The following is a 15,487-nucleotide window of genomic DNA, read 5'->3' on the forward strand; positions in this document are numbered from 1 at the left end:
GCCCTAGTCTATCCCTCTGTACTCACCCACTCAGAAGATTGATTTTAAAAAATGCTTGCAAAGAACAAGATGATGATCCAACTGGAGCTACATTAAAAAACCATCTCTCTCTCTCACACACACACACACGCACACACACACAGCCAACACAATATTGATACAACCTACTTTCTATTTAATTGGTCTTGCCGTATTCTACAGTTTGATGATCATTACTAATCACAAGAACAGATGACCAAGAGGTCTTACTAGAATCTCATGTCCTCTGTGAATCATAAAAAAAAGTCTATTATGTTTACTATAGCTTTTACTCTGTGCATGTTGATGAGTTTTAACATGAAAATCGGTAAGCCAGCCATTAACCAGAATGATTGGCTCACCAGACCAAACTGTTTTTTAACCATGGGAGAAAATTTAGAGTAAAATCCTCCTCTTACTATGACCTCAATTGAGGCCTCCAATGCCTTATTTTCCTGGATTCTCCCAGGAAAGAGATGACAGCAGCCTCTGGATTTCCTATCACCCCAGTATAGTTGGAGAGTTGGTATTTGTCTTAAGACTTTCTCTAAGTTGTGTCCTCAAAACCAGGTGCTGTTCTGTTGTGTTAGTTGAATTTCCTCTAAGTGCAAAGGCACTTACTGTTTTGGCATTATCACTTCAATGGTCTGTCTGCATTCCCCCACTAGATTGTAAGCTCTGTGAAGGCAAGGACCATGTCTGTCATTCACAGCTCTATCTGCAGTGCCTGGCACATAATGAATACTTGAAAAATAGTTGTTGAGTGCATGGGTAAAATACCTACGTCGGGAAAACTATTGATAATGCCAAATAGGTAGTCTCTTCCCTTACACATCCCCATTTTCTTCTTTTGTATATCTCAGAGAAGACGTGATGCTTTGTCTTTTCCAGTTGGCGGTTTAACAGCATTCTTTAAGCCCAGTCAGCTGAGCATTGAGTTGGATTAGCTGGCAGCCAGCAGCTGCTATAGTACAAGAATATAGACCTGATTAGAGAGACCAGGCTCTGAGTGGGCTGGAGCTCTATTCTCCAAGGAAAAGACCCAGATGAGGTTGGCCGGATGACTGTTCCCTATAGGCTTTAGCTAAACCAAAGCCAGCACTGGGGCTTCTCTTGTGGAATCAAAGTGTGGGCTGATGGAAGAAGCCAGTCTCAGTTTTGTACCAGGAACTGATGGCCCCTCACTGTAACCTGGGTAGAGGTCTTCTCATTGGTGCTGCTTGCTGTTGCCCTTTTCTGTCCTTTGGGCCCTGGGATAAGATGTGCACACCAGCCTCTAACAGGCAGAGCCATGAGACTGACCCTGCTCCACCTGCCTAGAACCCCTGTGGCTGCTATCAACCCAGCAACTAATAGTCCAAAAGGCCAAGTATTGTGCCTAGGCATTGGCCCATGCCCCTGGGGTGGTCAAACACTACAAAGAGTAGGGACACCATGGTGGTCCATCTGGCTCCTGCATGGACAGAGGCCCTGTACTAGAGGCAGTCTATGCCCCCATCACTCTTCAGGCCCAAGGAAAGGGGTTTTTAGGAATTAGGGAGGAACTCTAAAGCCATGTCTAGCATTTACAGAAACCTCCTTTCTAGGCTGCATGATAATCCAGTGAAATTGATTTGCCTTTGGAAAAGCAACATGATGCAACATGGAATATATTCAGTGAGATTGAAGGGATACAGGAAGCCTGTGTCCCTCATGTGGTGCCACTATCCCAACAGCAAGAGAAATACTAATGAAAGCATTGGCTAGGGTGTGGATGGGATGGCTGAAACCCTTTGGAAGGCAGGGTGGGGCTACAGAACTACCCAGGGGCTTTCTTAAAATGGACCCCAAAACAACCCTTACTTCCACATCTGTCCTCACTTGAGCTCCAGACTCTTCCTTCTGCCTTCCCTTTTTCCTTTCTCTCTCTCTATCCTGCTCAGTAAGAGGTATAATTTACTTAGGTGTGATGACAGTGAGGAAGACCACAGGTGACACTAATAATGCTAATATGGCCACCTACCTGGGATCAATTTACCTGGAGACATGTGGCAACTTGGACCTCTGGGTTCTTTCTATTCCAAGTTAGTTCTTTTGCTTCTCTATGTGGCCTCCTTCATATGCCTTAGGGACACCTATCCTTTCCGAACTCTGTGTTTGGTGGATTACCTTCTAATTCCTGTGGACAATGTTATGAAATGTAAACATAAGCTTGTTGTGATGTTCATGATGAAGAAGATGAGGTGAGAGGGTATGTGTGGTGAGTACACAGCCCATTGGGTGCTGGGTCATCCATCAGGTGTGAGTTTCTACTCTCAAACTCCTCAATCTAGATCAGATGTAACCATGCTGCAAAGCAAGACAGCCTTGAAGAGAAAAGATATAGTTAAGCAGCAAGGCAAGTGTAGGAAGAGTCTTCAGGCTGTGAGGAGAGCAACTACTGGGTGGTAAGCCTCAGCTTCCACTTGTGATGTTTGGATGATGGGGTGGGGGGAACACTCACTGCACGTACATGAGCCTTAGGTCTAATATGTGGAATACCTGTTCTTTGGGTATCCTTCTCCTCCCATTTTGGTTAGGGGCATCAGTATCTGGACTGGGCTAATTTTTCTCAAGGCCTCTGATTGTGCCATCATCAGGACAGCTCTGAATAGTGACTTCACTCAACAGTCTGGGGGCTGCACTTGACTTTGGTCATCCCCTCCTATCTCTAAACTTCCTGATAGACTAGACTCTGGGCCTGCACAATCTTTTCCAGCCTTCTGTGGCCTCTTACTGCAGGCAGCTGTCAACCCCCCTATGATGAACAAAAAAAAAAAAAAGGTTTTATCTTCATTTTTAGCTTCCACTTCAACAAAGTTAGAACAACCATGTATCTCTCCTAGATCAATGTACCTATAAAGCTTTGCCTTAGATTAAATGGGATTCCTTAATTGGTTCTATTTATCGCTCGTTTACTATTTTTATCTTACAATAGTTCATTGATTCTATCACAATGTGTTGGCACAGGCATCCTTTGTGGGACAAGCCCATCTGAAGGTCATATGTCTTTCCCACTGGCTTGTGCCAAGTGGGATGCAGTGGCACAGTGGCAGTTCCTGGTAAATCAGGAGCTGGCAGAATGGGGTGAGCACTAAGGCAGTGAAGTTCCTCCCTCCATGTCTCCAGGGTCCAAAGGGCCTCCGCCATGCTGAAAACCGAGGCTGAACCCTACCTGCCTTGATCATTGGAGGTGGAAGAGGCTGGCTGGTAGGCCTAGAGAAGACCATCTTCCTGGAATCCATCAAGAGGCGGCAGTACCCTGCAATCAGGCATGCAAAGTTGGTGGCTTCGGGCCACTCCATCAACAGCACCAGAGGCTGAGGGAAAGATAGGAAGAAACATGAGGATATGGTAAAGAGGAAGGCAGGTTAAATTCTTGGAGAATGATAGTAAAGAAAAGATAATTTGCACGGTTATAGAAAACATAGTTTCTGAACTAAAACTTGAGGCATTTGGCCTGAGAGATGATTTCTTCTGATTTGAGAATTTATAGTAAATTCTTACCCAAATACCAAAACTAAATTAATTTTAATTACACATGTAATGAACCACCTTTACTGATAAAGACTAAAATTACAAAACATCATGTAGCTGTCATGTGGCTTTTATTGGGGTTGTCAGGGCTCAGCAGATGTGTGGGCCAGCTGGGAAAGCTCTATGAACCTAGAAGTTGAGGCTATACTGGGGAACATCCTTGATGGGAACTTCCTGGTGTGCACAAGCTATCTCTTGCTCATCTCTATAAATGCCTGTGATACCGAGAACAGCTCCTGGACATGGATACTACATGCAATCAAGTCCTCGCTGTGCCTTCCAGTACCAAAGTCTTTCTGATTTGCAGGCCTGTTTAGACCTTCATGTGCTCCACTTTCCCTTCTGTTTCCCAAAGTGTTCTTGAGATGTTAATTGGTGCTCCTTAAAAGAGCTCCTTGGTCAAATACATGTGTGAAACACTGGGTTAAACAAAGCTATACAGATAATTGTACTTATGGGAATTCTCAGATCCTTTACCATATTAATGTGCACTGCCACACTTCAAGAGGGGTCTTCGGCATTCCAACTTTTCTAAATTATTTGATCAAAAAATCTATTTTAATATATAACATCTCCACTTTGAGCAACACTAGCATACTCTGTTGACTTTTGTTCCTAACTTTAAATCAGTTAAATTAATCCTGGGATTAGTTAGTTGACTACTTCAAAGACCTGGCAATGATACACCAAATAAATACATTAATTAATTAATTAATGAAATGAAATGAAAAAATTAGCACCTTTTCAATAAACCTTCCCAATATCTGTATTTTAATTTTAAAAGTGGGGCTTGAAAATAAGTTTGGGTCAGATGGATATTAGCCATGAGGAACACTGTACCTGGGATAGGGCAGTGGCCCCCAGATTAAGAGTACTGAAAATTGGACTGGCTAAAGAGGAACCAAAGGGCTACGGGTTACCTTGACTTATGAGGGTTCCCAGACCAGGCATTAAGACTTAAAATAATTAAGAGGGAATGAGCTCCTTCCTTGACCACAGAGAAAGCTACTACTGCACCAGTCCAGGTGAGAGGTGATTAGGATAGCGGCAGTATAAAGGGACATTATGAAGAACTGATTAAACCTGGTCACCAACTAGACTAGCCTTCTTTGGCTGAACCTTGGGAACCACTCTGAATTCACACCAGCTCAGCTTTCAGTTAAAGTTGCACCAGTTTTCTTTGTTATCTCCCAGAATCCCAACACACAGCTCGAATTAAATATTTTGCAGTTCATATAGACCAGAAGTTGGCAATTTTCCTATAAAGGGACAGATAGTAAATATTTTAAGCCTTGTGAGCCAATGCAAGGCTCTGTTGCAACAACTCTGCCATTGTAATGTGAAACATCCATAAATAATCCATAAACTAAACAAGTGTATGTGATGGTATTCTAAGAAAATTTTATTTACAGATATAGGTGGTGGGTCAGGTTTGGTTCATGGGCTGTAGTTTGCCACCTGATCTATGAATTAAGCTTCTTTCCAGCTAAATACAATAGTTTGTATTCATTTTCACACCTGTCTGCTTGTTTCATTTGCTGACAGTAATCACTTTCTCCTTTGAAAATTCTCCCCCTGGCTTCTGTTTCTGTGAGGTGATACTGTGTTCTGGTTCTGTAATCTATTTCCATCACTCTCTCTTTCACCATCTCTTCCTGCATGACCATTCCACCCAATCCATGCCCCAGGCTCAGTTCTCAACCCTTAGTTCTTCAACATTAAGGCATAAACTTTCATCTCTGTGCTGGGATTTCAAAATCACTATCTCCAGGCTTTTCCCTCTGGAGCTCTTCCTATCTCAAAACTTGTTAGGTGCTATGTCTATATCATACAATCGTGTGCTCAATAGAATCCTGTCATGAATTGTTTAATATTTATTGTATATCCAATTACACTGCAAGCCACAGTAAGGGATTTGGAACCTGCCCCTTAGGTGGTGACTTAGCAATGCTCCTGTGGAGCTTATGTAATACCATCAGCAAGAAAAGGAACGGTCTGTACCCCAGGAGCAATGGTTCCTTTCTATAGTGAGGAAGGGAGCAGGATGAGATGTTACCTTTGGGTCACTATTAGGAAGGGCCAGAGGGGATGTTTGGACCTCCAGTTAATGAATGTTTCTTACTCACAACAGAATGGTCAATTTTGTGTACAACAAAGTAGAGACAGAAGGAGAATAGAATGGCAGGTTTGGGAAAGTTACCCCTTTCTGTCTCACCCCCTGTCACCAATGGCAGAAGGGATGTGAATAGCTGCTATCACAATTACTATGAGGACCCAAGACTCACTAGTCTTCCCCTGAAGCTATCACAGACATCATGGCTATCTCTACTGCCACTGCTTTATTTCAGGCCTTCATCATCTTCCTTCAAGACGAAAACTTCTCGATATATGTGTGAATGAGTGACAAGTATACATAGATCCTGAACCCCTCAGCCTCTGGATCCTATTGCCTCTGGTCACAAGCTGCCTCATCTGTTTATTCCAGTGTGCCATACAGATTGTGACCTTTTTTGTGATATGGAAAAGGTGGGACATACCTCCGGATCTCCAATAACATTCTGATTGACCTCCCTGCCTCCAGTCTATACCCACTTCACTTCCATATTGCTGCCTAAGTCATGTTCTAAAATATGATTCTCCCTGTCACTTAAAATCTTAAGTAGCTCATCATCTAAAACCTACTGCTTTCCATTGTCACACAAAGCCCTTCAGGACCTGGACCCAACCTACAGCTTCCAGTATATCTCCCACTAATTCTGCCTGTACCCTCCTTCCATCACAGCCCCTCATCTTATGCTTTAGCAATGACACATAATTTACAGTTTGCCAGAGATGTCATGATATTACACCCCTTCATACCTAAACCTATGCTGTTTGCTCTGGCTGAAATGCTCCCGCACCCCACTCTGTCTATCTTGCAAGCTCTCCTAGCCCCCTCCATTCACCAACAAGATCTTCTGTTTATCTCCTAATGTAGTCTCTCACTTCTTCACCCACCCATGATGTGGACACTGCGTGCACACAGAGCACAATTGTTCAGTGAACTTGGGCTACATGCAGCAGGCAATAAGGGTTAGGTATAATAAAACGTGTGTGTTGTGTGTGGGGAGATGCATTCATACTCTTAACAATTTTATACATTTTACACTCATTCTTTTTCATTATCACTGCTGTCCCTCCAGCTCAGTCCCTGACTTTATCACTTCACTCTTGCTCTAGCACCACAATTCCCTCCTTGCCTCCCTGGTTTCACATTAGCCTTGCTCTTGTCCATAGGGCAAACTGGTCCAAATCAACTTTCATTCTATCACTCCTCTGTTCCAGGGCCTAAAGTGGATTCCCACTGTAGCTTATAACTGGCCTATTCTGCCCACCCCCAATCTCTCCAGTCTCTTTTCTTCTTATATTCCTCTCCAGCCAAGCAACTATGCTTATCGACCTGCACATATGTCTTGCTTATTTCCATGCATGCTCTCTGCCTGTGAATACATCCTATTTCTCTCTGCTGGCAGGAGGAGCAGAGACGCAGAACAAGCTGGCCCCACATGCACATATGGCAGGTAAAAATTTGAGGGATATCTCAGCTGCAGAGGTCCCCCTGAGGAGTGAGGGGTCCCAGCCCCACACCAGGGCCCCCAACCCAGGGTTCTGGTGCCATGAAGAGAAGTCTCCATAACTGCTGGCTATAAAAACAAGTGGGAATTGAGGCTGAAGGAGACAGAGGGCTTCTATAATCCCAGGCTATTACTCTTAAAGCACCTCTGCATGGACTTACTCGGACCCTCTCCCTCTGAGCTCCAGCACTGAGGCAGCATCCTGAAAGGCATCAGAGACATATGGAGAGGAATTGAATTGTCTGACATCAAAGTGAGAGCTAAGGGGACACCTTTCTCCCAGAGAGAAGGGCTGGTAGAGGTCATTAGTCCTTTGATGAGCCCTCTCTCAACAGAGCTGATAGGTGGGTGCCATATCTGAGTTTCCATCGACTTGGCTCACACTGTCCCACCCTGGTGATTTCTTGATGCCCTCTTTCACGCAACTTTCAGGCCCACCCAGCCGTTTCCAGTGGCTTTTCCATACAAATGGCCTGACTTGGCTCATGCTTCAGATTTTTCTAAAATCACTCAAACATGCAGCATCTGCTCTCAGTGTGCCCAGTACCTCTCACTAAGTGACCCCAGACTTAGCACTATCAGTAGCCAGCCTTGATTTGCACCTTTTCTTAATCTGCTAAGACATCTCTGCTTGGGAAATTTTTTAAGGAAGAAAAGTTGCCCCGTCTCTAACAGCTTTCACCAGATGGCAGGCAGGCCTTTCCCCACCCGTAATCGTCACTGAGTGTTCAAACAGGAGAGCTGTGGAGGTGGTGGTGAATCAAGGTTGCCTGATTCTGCATAGGCAACAGCTGCTTGGTAGTCTAAATGAGCTCATCTAAGAGAAAGGCTTTAAGGTTCTGGAAGAGGTGGACTCTAGGAGGTGAAATGGAGACCAGGTTCTACCTGTTCACTGTCTCCTCAGGTCCCCCTTAGTTCTGTCTACATATTCAGATATTCCCTCCTGCATAACTTCAAGTGTGTGTGCCTATGGCAGGGCTCCCCAAATGGTGTACATATATTCCTTCAGCCTTTGGAACAGTCAGATAGGACCTGGGGTGGCCAGTCTCTGGGGTCCATTTACCCCAATATTCCACATGAATGTAATTTCCTATGTGTACTATGACACAAGATTGGGGAATGATACCCTGGAGGTAGCTCTGAGTTCTACATTTTGCCTCCCCACTGCTGAAGACCCCTTATGGGATGATCGGACATTCCCTAGCTTTCCCTAGCACTGGCTGACCTTAATATGTGGTCAAGATAACATGTCCCACATGTTTGAGAAAGACAAGAAAGATGAATCCAAATGAGCTCATGATCAGAAACACTTCAGAATAACTGAACCTCACCTGACAGGCTCACACTTTCTTTTTCAAGGTTACTTCTTCCTTTGTTCCCAAGGCCTGTCCTTGGGGAGAAGTAGCCCCCAAAGCCAGGCTTACCTTGGTATCCATGATGCTGGTTTCCACTCGGGCCACGCCCTGGTTCTCCCGGAACAGCTGGATCTTGCTGATCTTGCTGAACTCAGACAGCACAGTGGTGAGGTTGGTTTTGAGGTCAATAACATGGCTGATGCCATGACGGGGTCCCACCAGGAGAGTGGTGGCTGACTGCTTCTCATCCTGGTGCCCAAGTGTGGTGGGCAGCATTCACAGAAAGAAAAGCAGAGGAGGCAGGGAGAAGAGACAGGAGGAGGAAATAAAAAAACAAGCATTGGGCCCTATCTGCTGGGAAGTTCGGAAATATCTGGGGCTCAGTTTCAGAGCAGGAGGACAACCTTGAGGGGAAAATGGTCTGGGATGTTCCAGTTCTCAGGACTGGGCCCAAGATCATCAGTCCAAATGGATACCTTAGCCTTAGCAGCAGGTCGAGTGAAGTGGGCAGCAGCAGGGTTGGCTCTAGCAAAATCACAAAGTAGGTGAGGCTTTTTCTGGTGCCTTTACAGCATCCTATTCCTATCAAGCCCCACAGACTTCCCATTTGTTGCTCAGGCCACTCAAGGCATCCACCCAGTACTCTGAACAGGTAGTATCCTATGTTTGCTCTTTATTCCCTAATCCCTGACCCCAACCAACAGCCACTCAAACTTTTACTGGTTGCCAGAAGCCAAACAGACAAAAAAAGTAACTCTGTCTAATGTGTTAAAAGTTGATTGGATGCTTAATGGGGGAGGGGGGACTCTTTCCCTAAGAAAATATTTCCCCTTTAATAGGCACTACATCAGTCTTAACCCAAAGAAATGGCCTATAAGAATTTCAGCAGTGGCAGGGGTGTGGGGAGTAGGGTGAAGGAAGCGGGCAGTGGGCTTTCAGTGATCCTCAAATTCTAGTATGTAAATGGCTACTTCTGTACTGGATGGACTGAATTCCCTTAAGTGATCCTGACAGGCTCTTGGTGCCATCAGGCCTGAGCCTTCTGCTGGCCCATTCTCTGGTATGAGCATCACCCCAAGGAACATCTCCCATTTGCTGTAGATACTTTGATAAGCACCTTTCCATTGGTGGCCCCAGTTTGTTCCCCAGAGCATGACAAGTACCTAGATCCAGTCAGCAAGATGATTTGAATTTCCTTTCACCATAGTTCACTAGGGTAAACTAGCTTGGAGCACAGTCTTAGGGGGACCAACAGTCCCTCCTTCTCCTTAGAAGGGTGTTGCTGCAGTGGATGCCCTAAGTAGGTGGAGGAAAGCATACTAATGCAGGAAGCCTGGGGTGGGGTACTGCAGGGCAATGAAACAGAGCAGGGATCAGCACACTCTGGCCTATGGGCAAATCTGGCCCACCACCAGTTTTTATACTGCCCATGAACTAAGAATGGTGTTTTACATTTTTAAATGGTTGGGAAAATTCAAAAGAACCGTATTTTGTGATATGTGAAAATTACATGAAATTCAAATTTCAGTGTCCATAAAAGGAGATATAGGAACACAGCCACACTCATTTGTTTATGCATTTTCTATGGCTGCTTTTGAGCTACAGTGACAGGGCTGAGTATTTGACACATGCATAGCCTGAATGCTAAGCCTGAAATATTCGCTGTCTTTCCCTTTATGGAAAAAGTTTGCCAACCTCTGAATTAAGGAAAAGAGACACAACAGGGTCATGGAAGGATACTGAAAACAAATATCACCTCCTACTTTCCCATTTTATCAGAGGCGGGACCAGAGCACCATGGTCAGGAGGAGGGAGAAGAAGGAGGAAGAGTAGGGAAGACCTTTAGAAATATTTGCTGAGACAAAGTGCCATCCTAAAGCTCTAATGGAGTCCCTCCTGCCCTCCACCCAAGGAAAGCACCCACAGAGGGCTCCCTCCCACCCAATCCCACTGCCGTCACTGACCAGACCCACAGTGTTGAACAAAACGCCAGTGAAGGTTGGAAGTTCATTCAGAATTCGAAGATACTGGAGCTTTGCCTGAATTGTGGAGCCCTGTGGAAACAACCCATTCAGAAATATGAGAAAGCTGAGCCACACAAAAAGCAAACCGGTGTTCTCAGGAAGGAGTGTCAACATCTTAGGATAGGATCGAGTTAGCAAAACACACTGCAGCAGGTGAGGAGACCCTCAGAGAAACTGCAGGAAGGTTCCCCTTCAGACAGGTCTTGACAGGTCTTGCCTCTAGCATCCCCTCTCCCTTCCTAAACCTTCTGTTTCCTTCTGATTCTCATTCCTTAAGAATACAACTTACTCATTTTCTTGGTCAATTACAATACCTTTCTCCAACTGTGAGACTCCACTTCATATATGCCTTTCTACTGAGATCCCCTATAGCCACTAGGTACTAACAATCCCCAACCAGAGGTCCCCCTCAATACCTTTGATCCTGAGCACACCTAAGTCCCAAGCCTGCTCTTCTCCTGGCATTTACTCATACAAGTTTCTAACAGTGATGGCAGCATCCCCTGGGGGTTTCAGCTAGAAACCTGGGAGTCACACTGGAATTCTCCCTCATCCTCTTACCTGAGGAGGTCACCAGTCACTGCATCATCCTGATTCCACCTCCTGTCTATCCACCCCTCTTCTCTAGCCCCGTGGTCATTTCCTTGATGTTCCCCACCTGTGTCAGGGTGGCAGGCAGGTTACCTTCAGTACTGACATTCCTTTTCCTCAACCCTGCCACACTGCTTATAGGGAACATCCTAAAATATAAAATTAATCCCATCAGCTGCCTGCTTAAACCCTTCAATGGCTCTCGGCTGCCCTATAGGGTGAAGTATAACTACTTTCCACAACACACAAGACCCTCCATGAATTGGCTCCTGCCAAATTCTCTGGCCTCCTCTTTTGCCCCCACTTCCCCTTGACCCAGGTATGTTCCTTGAACTCTCTGTCCTGGCTTATGGTGAACTATTTGCATTTCTTTTCATGTATAACATTGTCTCATGTCCTGATGGCTTTATACAAACAGATCTCCCCCTCCCTGAGACAGACTTGCTACTCCCAATTCACCTAGACAAACTCTTATCTGTACATCAAGACCCAGCTCTGGCATCAAATGCACCAATTCCTGGTCTTTTCTGCCTTTGGTTTGGGCTGGGTGTTCTTTCTGCATGCTTCCAGAGCACCCACGCTTGTTGCACTGTGCTATGACTGTTGTGTTTCTCCACTACCTGTGCCCAACTTGAGGTTGGAAACCAGGCCTTTTTCAACTTTGAATCTCCAGCCCAAGCACTGGGGAGCCTCAAGAAAATGTTTGCTGAGGAGATGGTTGTGAGCACTGATGTTCTCCACTGAGAAGAAAACAATCTGATTAAATATGCACAGCAAGGTAGGAATGGCTTAACTCTCGGGAAATTTGCATCTTAAAAGAAGCTAGTTGCCAACCACCTCCTCGAGCGCAAGTGGGGGCTACTTTGGAGCAGCTGCGGGTGCAGCTAGAGCCCAGCGTCCTCTCGTCCGCGCTCGCTGGTTCCAGAGCCCCTGGCGTGGATCCTCAAGCGTCGCCCCTCCTGCCCCGAACTCACTCTCTTCCTTTTGCGCCGGCTGCAGTTAACCCAGCGCAGGAAGCCGACAGGGCCCCAGGCTGAAGGTGAAACCCCACGGGGAGAACATTTGTTACCTAACAACGTCACAACAGTAACCTCACAAAAATAGCTTTCTCAAGAAACATTTTAAAGACTTCTCTGGGAGATCCAAGATGGCGGAGGAGTAAATGGAAGCTACACTAACCTCCTCCCAGGACCAGTCTGGATTTACAACTTAATTTTGGAGAAATCATCTGGAATAACCAACGGAACACTAGCTGGAAAGAAGTCTTATAACCACGGAGAGACAGAAAAGGCCGCTACATCACAACTTGACCGGTAGGGAGTGCGGAGACGCGGAAGGGCTGGCTGGGCTCACATGGGTGGCAGCTGAAGGGACTGAGAAACAGCTCAGCAGCCAGGGGTTCCCCCTGAGAAGGGCAGGGTCTAAACCCCCAGCTGGGCTTCCCAGCCTACAGCAACAGAGTGGAAAGTAAAATAGTATCAGCTGTGAAAAGCGAAAAGCCACAGGGTTTCTTGCTAGCCGGAGAGAAACAGCAGGAGAAAAAGAGCTCTTAAGTGGATCACATACGAAAATATTTTGGCCACCACTTACCCTGGGCTCAAGCAGAGGGAAGGCAGAGAGGACTGGAGACACTTGGGGAGAGTTTGGCACGGTGGCTTTGAGGGGAGAACTGGAGGAGCAGCCGACTGGGTCCCAGTGCTGACTCATCCCCAGTACTGCGGGTACACCATTCCCCTCCAAGTGTCGTCAGCCTGAGGGGAAGCAAAAGCCCTGCCTACAGGAATTAAGCTGCCACACCCACAGTCCTTAAGCCTGACAGCTAATCACAGATTGAGTAGATTAACAATCAAAGAAGACAGACAACAGCAGTAGATCCCTGGAAGTCTCCAACAGGCTGCCTAGGGCCAGACTGGTACAGGATCTGACGCCACCAGTGGCAGATCCAGGAAGTGCAGATCATTCTAAGAAGCACCAACAAACAATAGGAGTCAAAAAAATGGGGAGACAGAGAAACAACCTCCCATCAAAAGGAAAGGTAGAATCCCCAGAAAGAGTGCTAAATGAAATAGAGGGGAGCGAACTATCAGATATGGAATTCAAAACATGGATTATGGAGAGATTGAATGAGCTCAGCGGAAACTACAAAGAACTCCAGAAAAAATACAAGGAACTCACAGAAAATTACGTGAGCATGAAAAAGGACATAGAAGCTATCAATAAGAGCCAGGAAGAAATGAAGAATACGATCTCTGAATTGAAGAACACAGTAGAAGGAATTAAAAGCAGGCTAGAGGAAGCAGAAGATCGGATCAGAGAGCTGGAGGACAACCTACACAAAAACTCCCAGACAATGCAACAAAATGAAAAAAGACTGAACAAGACTGAAGAGGTTCTAAGACAGCTGCAGGACAACATGAAACGTAATAATATCCGTATCATAGGAATTCCAGAAGGAGAAGAAGAAGAGCAAGGGATAGAAAACCTCTTTGAAAAACTAATGACAGAAAACTTCCCTAACATGACGAGAGAAAGAGTCACGCAAGTCCAGGAAGCACAGAGGGTCCCAATGAAGATGAACCCCAACAGGCCCACCTCAAGACACATCATAATTAAAATGGCAACATTCAAAGACAAAGAGAGGATCCTAAAAGCAGCAAGAGAAAAACAACTAATAACATACAAGGGTACTCCAATAAAGCTATCATCAGATTTCTCAGCAGAAACACTACAAGCCAGAAGGGAATGGCAAAAAATATTCCAAGCAATGAAAAACAAAGGCCTACAACCTAGAATACTATACCCAGCAAAGCTCTCATTCAAAATGGAGGGTGAAATAAGGAGCTTCCAAGACAAAGGAAGGCTAAAAGAATACATCTCCACCAAACCAGCAATGCAAGAGATGCTAAAGGGTCTGCTCTAAGAAGATAAAGAAACAGAGAGAGACAGAGAAGAACACGAGTACAAAGGGGAAAAATGACAATGAATAAGTACTTATCGGTAATAACCTTAAATGTAAATGGATTAAACGCTCCAATTAAAAGACATAGGGTAGCTGAATGGATTAGAAAGAATGACCCACATATATGCTGTCTACAAGAGACCCACCTTAGAACAAAAGATCTACACAGAATGAAAGTAAAGGGATGGAAAAAAGTATTTCAAGCAAATGGGCATGAAAAAAAAGCCGGGGTAGCAATACTTATATCAGACAAAACAGATTTCACAGCAAAGTCCATAAAAAGAGACAAAGAAGGGCATTTCATAATACTTAAGGGAAAAATCCATCAAAAAGATATAACCCTTATAAATATATATGCACCCAACTTAGGAGCACCCAAATATATAAGGAAACTTTTGAAAGACTCCAAGAAAGATATAGACAACAACACACTCATAGTAGGGGACTTTAACACCCCATTGTCAACAATGGACAGATCTTCGAAGCAAAGAAACACCAAAGATATTGAGGCACTGAACAACACTCTAGATCAAATGGACTTAGTCGATATATATAGAAGTTTTCACCCCAAAGAAGCAAAATATACATACTTCTCAAGTGCACATGGAACATTTTCAAAGGTAGACCACATGGTAGGACACAAAACAAGCCTTAACAAATTCAAGAAAATTGAAATTATATCAAGCATCTTCTCAGATCACAATGGCTTAAAATTGGAAATCAACCTCAAGGAAAAAACTCAAAAACATTCAAACTCATGGAGAATGAATAACATGCTATTAAATAATGAATGGGTTAACAATGACATCAAGGAAGAAATCAAAAAGTTTCTGGAAACTAATGATAATGAACACACAACAACCCAAAACCTATGGGATACAGCGAAAGTAGTCCTAAGAGGAAAGTTCATAGCAATACAGGCCTACCTAAAAAAGCTAGAGGAATATCTAATAAAAAATTTAACCCTATAGCTACAAGATCTAGAGGAAGAACAACAAGCAAAGCCCAGATCAAGTAGAAGGAAGGAAATCATCAAGATCAGAGCAGAATTAAATGACATAGAGTCTAAACTAACAATTCAAAAGATGAACAAAAGTAGGAGCTGGTTCTTTGAAAAAATAAACAAAATTGACAAGCCTTTAACCAGGCTCATCAAGAAAAAAAGAGAGAGGACCCAAATAAATAAAATCAGAAACGGAAGAGGAGAAATCACAACTGATACCACAGAAATACAAAGGATTATAAGAAATTATTACGAACAACTGTATGGCAAGAAATTTGACAACCTAGAGGAAATGGACAAATTCCTGGAAACCTATAGTCTTCCCAAACTGAATCAAGAAGAAGCAGAAAGTCTGAATAGACCAATAA

At 44.5% G+C, this 15,487-nt stretch overlaps 1 protein-coding gene across 1 annotated transcript in view; it reads right to left on the reverse strand.

Moving 5' to 3' along the window:
* FRMPD3 (FERM and PDZ domain containing 3) overlaps positions 1-15,487 on the reverse strand; it is a 162,872-nt gene that overhangs the window by 19,014 nt on the left and 128,371 nt on the right. The window contains exons 11-13 of the mRNA XM_090264719.1: positions 10,507-10,596; positions 8,612-8,791; positions 3,212-3,356 (exon numbers count right to left, since the gene is read on the reverse strand). Coding sequence (XP_090120845.1) covers positions 3,212-3,356; positions 8,612-8,791; positions 10,507-10,596 — 415 coding nt within the window. The remainder of the gene's footprint in view (positions 1-3,211; positions 3,357-8,611; positions 8,792-10,506; positions 10,597-15,487) is intronic.

This window comes from Furipterus horrens, unplaced genomic scaffold (assembly GCF_987537825.1).
Source record: "Furipterus horrens unplaced genomic scaffold, mFurHor1.1.pri manual_scaffold_17, whole genome shotgun sequence".
Classification (NCBI taxonomy): Eukaryota; Metazoa; Chordata; class Mammalia; order Chiroptera; family Furipteridae; genus Furipterus; species Furipterus horrens.